The 7,871-nt window shown below is 45.7% G+C and overlaps 1 protein-coding gene across 1 annotated transcript in view; it reads right to left on the bottom strand.

Moving 5' to 3' along the window:
- Positions 1-297: 297 nt before the first annotated feature.
- Positions 298-7,871, bottom strand: part of LOC129412163 (uncharacterized) — a 20,825-nt gene continuing 13,251 nt past the window's right edge. The window contains exons 3-6 of the mRNA XM_055165283.1: positions 7,177-7,304; positions 5,935-6,458; positions 3,714-3,871; positions 298-395 (exon numbers count right to left, since the gene is read on the bottom strand). Of these exons, the coding sequence (XP_055021258.1) occupies positions 351-395; positions 3,714-3,871; positions 5,935-6,458; positions 7,177-7,304 (855 nt within the window). The 3' untranslated portion in view covers positions 298-350. The remainder of the gene's footprint in view (positions 396-3,713; positions 3,872-5,934; positions 6,459-7,176; positions 7,305-7,871) is intronic.

The following is a 7,871-nucleotide window of genomic DNA, read 5'->3' on the forward strand; positions in this document are numbered from 1 at the left end:
AACCAGGACTAAACCAGGACTGAACCAGGACTAGACCAGGACGAAACCAGGACTAGACCAGGACTGAACCAGGACTAAAACAGGACTGAACCAGGACTAAAACCAGGACTGAACCAGGACTAGACCAGGACGAAACCAGGACTAGACCAGAACTGAACCAGGACTAAAACAGGACTGAAACAGGACTAAACCAGAACTGAACCAGGACTAAAACAGGACTGAAACAGGACTGAAACAGGACTAAACCAGGACTAAACCAGGACTGAAACAGGACTAAACCAGGACTAAACCAGGACTGAAACAGGACTAAACCAGGACTAGAGCAGGAGTGAGTTGGTTCAGGTCTTGTGTCATTTTGTGTAGTGGGCGAACGGAGATTCTTCATTCACTGGACCCTAAAACAGAGAGAGAAAGAGAGAGAGATGGAAAGAGATGGAGAGGTGGAAGGGGGTGGGGGGAGAGAGAAAGAGGGAGAGAGAAAGAGAGAAGGGGAAGGTGAGGGGTGACAGAGGGAGAGGTGGAGGGGGGAGGAAGAGAGCGAAAGGGGAGGATAAAGAAAGAGACAAAGGAAGGGAGAGAGAGAGGAGAGAGAGAGGAAGGAGAAGTGGACAAAAAGGAGAGAGAAGAAAGAGAGAAAGAGAAGAGAGAGAAGGGAGAGGAGAGAGAGGAGAGAGTGAGGAAAAGGGAGAAGGGGAGAAAAAGAGGAAAAAAGAGAAGGGAGAGAGGAGAGAGACAGAGAAGAGAGAGAGAAAAGAGAGAGGAGAGAGAAGAGAGAGAGGAAAAAAGAGAAGGGAGGGAGAGAGAGGGGGATACATAGAAGGGGGGAGAGAGAAAGAGGAAAAGGGGGGATAGAGAAAGAAAGAAGGGGAAGAGAGAGAGGAGAGAGAGACAGAGGAGGGAGGAGAGAGAGGAAAAGAGAGTGAAAAGGGAAGTAGAGAAAAAGAAAAGAGGTAGAGAGAGAGAGGAGGAAGAGAGGGCGGAGGGAAGGAGAAAGAGAAGAGAGAGAGAGACAAAGAGTGAGATGAATGAACATTAAAACATGGTTGAAAGTAAAAAAAATAATAAAATAAAATGACATAAAACTGTTGAAAAATGAAAGACACATTTTTAAATTAATAAAATAAATCTGTAATTTTTTTTCTGACAAATATCTGAACTATTTATTCCCAGTTTTCCCGGTTTTCCCGGTTTTCCCGGTGTTGTCCTCCGTGACTCCGTCTGTGTTTGTGACTCGTGTTTTGATTCTGTTAAATCGCTGATTCACACAGACGTTATCGCTCTCTTTTCCACAGACGCGGCGAGTTCGTGCGAGAAACAGATGAGAAACACATGAGGGGGCGGAGCCAAGAGTTTCACAAGAGTCAGGGTCTAAACCAGAACTAAACCAGGACTGAACCAGGTCTAAACCAGAACTAAACCAGGTCTAAACCAGGACTAAACCAGGACTAAACCAGGTCTAAAACAGAACTAAACCAGGTCTAAACCAGAACTAAACCAGGTCTAAACCAGGTCTAAACCAGAACTAAACCAGGACTAAACCAGGTCTAAACCAGGACTAAACCAGGTCTAAACCAGGACTAAACCAGGACTAAACCAGGAACTAAAACCAGGACTAAAACAGGACTAAACAGGACTGAACCAGGACTAAACCAGGTCTAAAACAGGACTAACACCAGGACTAAACCAGGACTAAACCAGGACTAAACCAGGACTAAACCAGGACTAAACCAGGAACTAAACCAGGTCTAAAACAGGACTGAACAAGGACTAAACCAGAACTAAACCAGGACTGAACCAAGGACTAAAACCAGAACTAAACAAGGTCTAAAACAGGACTGAACCAGGTCTAAACCAGGTCTAAACCAGGACTAAACCAGGACTAAACCAGGTCTAAACCAGGTCTAAACCAGGACTAAACCAGGACTAAACCAGGTCTAAACCAGGACTGAACCAGGACTAAACCAGGTCTAAAACCAGGTCTAAACCAGGACTAAACCAGGACTAAACCAGGACTAAACCAGGACTAAACCAGGACTAAACAGGACTAAACCAGAACTAAACCAGGTCTAAACCAGGACTAAACCAGGTCTAAACCAGGTCTAAACCAGGACTAAACCAGGACTAAACCAGGACTAAACCAGGACTAAACCAGGTCTAAACCAGGACTAAACAAGGACTAAACCAGAACTAAACCAGGTCTAAAACAGGACTGAACCAGGTCTAAACCAGGTCTAAACCAGGTCTAAACCAGGACTAAACCAGGACTAAACCAGGTCTAAACCAGGACTGAACCAGGACTAAACCAGGACTAAACCAGGTCTAAACCAGGACTGAACCAGGAGGACTAAACCAGGACTAAACCAGGACTAAACCAGGACTAAACCAGATCTAAATCAGGACTAAACCAGGACTAAACCAGGACTAAATCAGGTCTAAACCAGGACTAAACCAGGACTAAACCAGGACTAAACCACTAAACCAGGTCTAAACCAGGTCTAAACCAGGACTAACTTTGACAGGAGTCTGGCCAGCTCGGGAAGAGTTTTGTTTTGTTTTGACCAGGAACAACCAGGTCCCTAACCCCCTCTGGTCACAAAGTGAACTGAACCCTGAGTAAACCAGGTCTAAACCAGGACTTTTAAACCAGGACTAAACCAGGACTAAACCAGGAACCAGGACTAAAACCAGGACTAAACCAGGACTAAACCAGGACTAAACCAGGTCTAAACCAGGTCTAAACCAGGACTAAACCAGGACTAAACCAGGTCTAAACCAGGACTAAACCAGGACTAAACCAGGTCTAAACCAGGTCTAAATGAGGACTAACTTTGACAGGAGTTTGGCCACAGCTCGGGGAAGAGTTTTGTTTCGTTTTGACAGGAACACAGTGTCCCTACAGCTCCCCCCTCTGGTCACAAGAGTGAACTGCACCTCCTGAGTCAAGCAGGTTTTAAAAGTCACTTTATAAATAACCAGGACTGAACCAGGACTAAACCAGACTGACTAAACCAAGACTAAACCAGGACTAAACCAAGACAGACTAAAAACTAAACCAGGACTAAACCAGGACTAAACCAAGACTAAACCAGGACTAAACCAGGACTAAACCAGAAAGAAACCAGGACTAAACAAGGACTAAACAAAGACTAAACCAGAACTAAACCAGGACTAACTGGGACTGGTCTAAACAAAGACTAAACCAGAACTAAACCAGGACTACACTGGGTCTAAACTGGGTCTAAACAAAGACTAAACCAGAACTAAACCAGGACTACACTGGGTCTAAACTGGGTCTAAACAAAGACTAAACCAGAATTAAATCATGTTTGAACCAGATCTAAACCAGGACTAAATTACTTAGACTGTTCATGTTTAATGCCAGCTTCTTTTGGAAATCAATGTATTTTATTATTATTATTATTATTACTATTATTATTATTATTATTATTATTATAAATACATAACTTAAAGCTGCATTGTGTAACTTTTCTGGTGGAGCTTTAAATAAGACGTTTGCTTTACATGTTTGAGAACAGTTTGTAAAGGTTTATAGTGAGTTCTCCTCCTGCGTGTGTGTGTGTTGTAGGGAGCAGTGTTGTAGGGAGCAGTGTTGTAGGGAGCAGTGTTGTAGGGAGCAGTGTTGTAGGGAGCAGTGTTGTAGGGAGCAGTGTTGTAGGGAGCAGTGTTGTAGGGAGCAGTGTGGTGAGTCTCACCAGGGGAACGTCTCGGAGTCTCTCAAAACTGGAAGTGGATCTGACCTGCCTCACACAGTGAAACAGCAGCACGGACAGAGACAGCGCCACCACCAGGCAGAACACGACCAGGACCGTCACCAGACCAGGACTGTGCCGGAGACTCGACTGCCAACTCTCTGCGGAAGAAACCCACACACGAGCACGACAACAAATCAAACACCATTTAAAGTGCAACGTGGAACTTTCACCACTGTCTTATCCAGGCCTTATACCAGGATTTGTTTTTTAATTTATTTATTTTTTTGCAAACTAGGTGCACTGCAGCGTCTGTTCCGGCTCTGTCTAAATGAACGACGATTCACCTGTAGGTCTGCTGTTCCTGTCCAGGCTGGAGCCACCGAGACCAGAGGTGCTCACACTTTTACATCATGTCCAAGTCAAAATGATCGACCTAATACAAAGTCAAACAAACTGCACTGAAACACTCTGTGGACCTTTTTTGGACCCTCCCCCACAGTTTGAGAACCTCTTCTTTAAGAGAACTTCCTCTGGCACTTTACACAAAACTGTGAAAAAAGTGAAGGAAGATTTTTAAACCTGTTTTTTAAAGTTCCAAACTGGAGTTTCATTCTTTTGTGGTTTTGCAGTGATATTTACCAGCCTCTGCACGTTTACCAAACCAAACACACATCGTGACAAACACAGATGCATTTGTCACTTTTGTTACACAAACTTCAGCCAAATGTGGCAGTAGGTCTGTTCTGTAGATCCGCTCTATGCTGTAGACCTGCTTTGTGCCAACACTGGAACACAAATTTAGACTGGTTTTTGCTTCACGTTTGGTCTTGCTCTTCTAATCAGCCGCACTGTGGGAGGGGCTTGTGTTGGCTGTACGCAGGAAGGAGCGAGAGCGTGAAAAGGCGAGGGGCGGCGTGCTGACGTGAGGCAGGTGGACAGGTAGGATGTTTAGGAAGTTGAACCTGCCCTGTGATGCACGCTGGTACACGAGGGCACACGCTGTCGCAGACGAGCCGTGCATAGGGAGCGTGTGTGTTTGTGATGCGCCGTAGAGTCTCCGCGGGTTTCAAATGAGCGCACAGGCTGCACTGAGACGCCCCACACGCTCCTGCACCCGCTACAAGTTTATTACCAACAGCAGCGGCCGGAATGAAATATGATCACACTTGTTGAGTGTCAGACCTCGAGTGAGAGACAAGACCGAGTCCAAACACGAGTCCGAGACGAGACACGGCGATCTACACACACGACCTTGGCCATCGACTGGTAGATCACGATCGACGTGTTGAGCACCACTGGTCTAGTGCCTCCGCTCAAGTTCATTTCTCTCCAGTGCCTATGGACCAAATGTGGCCCTCAGACAATTTTTTCTTGGTGAATTGGCCCAAATTACCTTGCATCAATGAAAAATGTTACTTTTTACTGCAAGTTTTTTGAAAATCTACCTTGATAAAGCAAATATTTAATATTTAGTGTGCGGAAAGACTGATGTCTCATTCTAAAGTGTTAAACATGCACATATTTCAATTATTTACTGTATTGAGCATCAGTCTACGACCCTCGATCAGCCTCTGCTTCATCTGTGTTTAGAGATGTGGCCCTTGATGAAAAAAGTTTGGACACCCCTGCACCAGACGGTTTGCAAGATCTCCTGAAGTTGTAGACGGCGCACAATCAGCTGTGAGCTGTGAAGCCGTGACGTCGTCGTCGTGGCGTCTGTCTGTGTCCCTTTTGTGGAACAGCGCAGCAGTAAACAAAGCGTCAGTGGACATTCTGTGTTGTCAACGATTCCCCAGATCCCCGAGGATTTAAAGCAGGAACAAAGAGAATGTTTGGTGAATTTGATCAAGAGGAAAGACGTTATTGTTCTTCTTCCTACAGGGTTTGGAGCTTTACAAACGTCACGACCAAACAGCAGCGACTGGTTCAATAAAAAAGGTCCCCGTCTACTGTCGAGTGAACGAATCCTAACGCCGCGAGGTCACACGGTTTCCGCAAAGTGAGTTTAGAGTTTAATCGTGAGAATCCACAGAGGCTGGCGTCGCAGGAGCAGATCTGTTGCCTCTGGTGTAAATTGGGGCTTTTAAAAGTGAGTGCAGGTGCAGCTTTGCCGACGTTGATGCTCCTGGTGTAAATTCCGAGTGTGTTTGTGTTTGTGCCTCGCAGTGTCGCGGGCTCCAGACGTACAGAAGTACATCAGGAACAGTGTCGAGAGTCGTACCTGAGCCGGTGGAGTTGGTGGAGCTGGTGGTGCTGGGGCTGGTCTGGATCACGTCCTGGGTGGAGTTAGAAACAGACGGAGTGACGGACGGAGCTGTGCCGTTATCAGAGCTCTGGGTGGAGGTCTGAGGTGGAGCGGCAGTGGTCCCATTGTCGGCGCTCCGGGCGGAGGTGAGGGTGGAGGTGTGGGGTGACAGGGTCGAGGTCGCAGATGGAGCCGTCCCGTTCTCAGGGCTCGTGGAGGTGGAGTTTGTAGTTGGGCTCTGGGTGGTTGTTTGGTGTGACGGGATGGGGGTGGGGGTGGGAGTGGTTGGTTCTCGTGTGGTGGAGGTGGGAGTGGTTGGTTCTCGTGTGGTGGAGGTGGGAGTGGTTGGTTCTCGTGTGGTGGAGGTGGGAGTGGTTGGTTCTCGTGTGGTCTGGGGCTGCACATTAGACGCATTTGTAGTTCTGTTTTGGGTAAAAGCGGTTGGAGAAACGAGCGGAGTGGTGGTGGTGGTGGGAGATGGAGGCGGGATGAGGTCGTCTCTGAAAAACAAAAACAAAAAAACATTATCGGGGGTTATGTACTTGGTGTTCAATGTTAACTGTAAAGGCCGCCACTACTTTTTTTTGGTCATATATATTTAATTTTATTTAATTTTATTTTTTTCCTATATTGTGGTCTTACGGCCAAACAATAAAGCCACAAGATGTAGAAATATACAAATGCCACATTTAAACCCCCTCCTCCCCATTCCCAAACCCCGATTCGCCCTCCCCACACCCACCCTTAACAGACACTGAAAAAAAAAAAAAAATAAAAATAAATAAATAATAAATAATAATAATAATAATAAAATTCAGAAGAAAAAACAATAATAAACATTTAAAAAATAAATTAATAAAAATAATAATAAAATACAAATACAACAGCAATAGTAATATTGACCAGAAAATAATAATAAAAATAAAGTAACAATAATTACATTAATAATGATGCAAACGAAATATATACAAATTACATACAAGTGCATATATACACATAAACGCACACACACATAACAAATATATTAAAAAAATAATAATAATAATTGCATGGCTGCCACTATTTTAATAATTTTTAAAAGTGCGTCAGAAATCACACACCACAGACACGAGGAGAATCTGGAGAGATTTTAAATCTGTGATCTCAGAGACTGAAGCAGGATCTGTCTGCAGACCACAGGACGGAAACTTGTGAGTTTGACTCTGAAGGGAGCTTCACCCCAGAGCCACAAAGCGGCAAAGTTCATATGTAAAGTCGATGTGGACGTGCGTCTGGGCGTCCGGCGTTTTTGTGGCGCGTCTTCGGGCGTCAGCGCGAATCTGATCTACAGTGTCGACGCCAAAACGCTGAAGATATGAATCCAAGGTGTCAACGCCTTAGGACTAGACCAGGACTAAAACCAGGTAAACCAACCAGGACTAACCAGGACTAGACCAGGACTAGACCAGGACCAAACCAAGACCAGGACTAAACAGACTAAACCAGGGACTAAACCAGGACTAAACCAGGTCAAACCAGGACTAGACAGGACTAAACCAGGACTAAACCACCAGGACTAGACCAGGACTAGACCAGGACTAGACCAGGACTAAACCAGGTCCAAACCAGGACTAGACCAGGACTAACCAGCCAAACCAGGGACTAGACCAGGACTAAACCAGGAACCAGGACACTAGACCAGGGGTCCACCAGACCAGGACTAGACCAGACTAAACCAGGTCCAAACCAGGACTAGACCAACTAAACCAGGTCCAACCAGGAAACCAGGACTAGACCAGGACTAAACCAGGTCCAAACCAGGACTAGACCAGGACTAGACCAGGACTAGACCAGGACTAAACCAGGTCCAAACCAGGACTAGACCAGGACTAAACCAGGACTAAACCAGGTCCAAACCAGGACTAGACCAGGAC

Source organism: Boleophthalmus pectinirostris, unplaced genomic scaffold (assembly GCF_026225935.1).
Source record: "Boleophthalmus pectinirostris isolate CB_2022bp ecotype Guang Dong unplaced genomic scaffold, ASM2622593v1 HiC_scaffold_7, whole genome shotgun sequence".
In the NCBI taxonomy this organism is placed as follows: domain Eukaryota; kingdom Metazoa; phylum Chordata; class Actinopteri; order Gobiiformes; family Gobiidae; genus Boleophthalmus; species Boleophthalmus pectinirostris.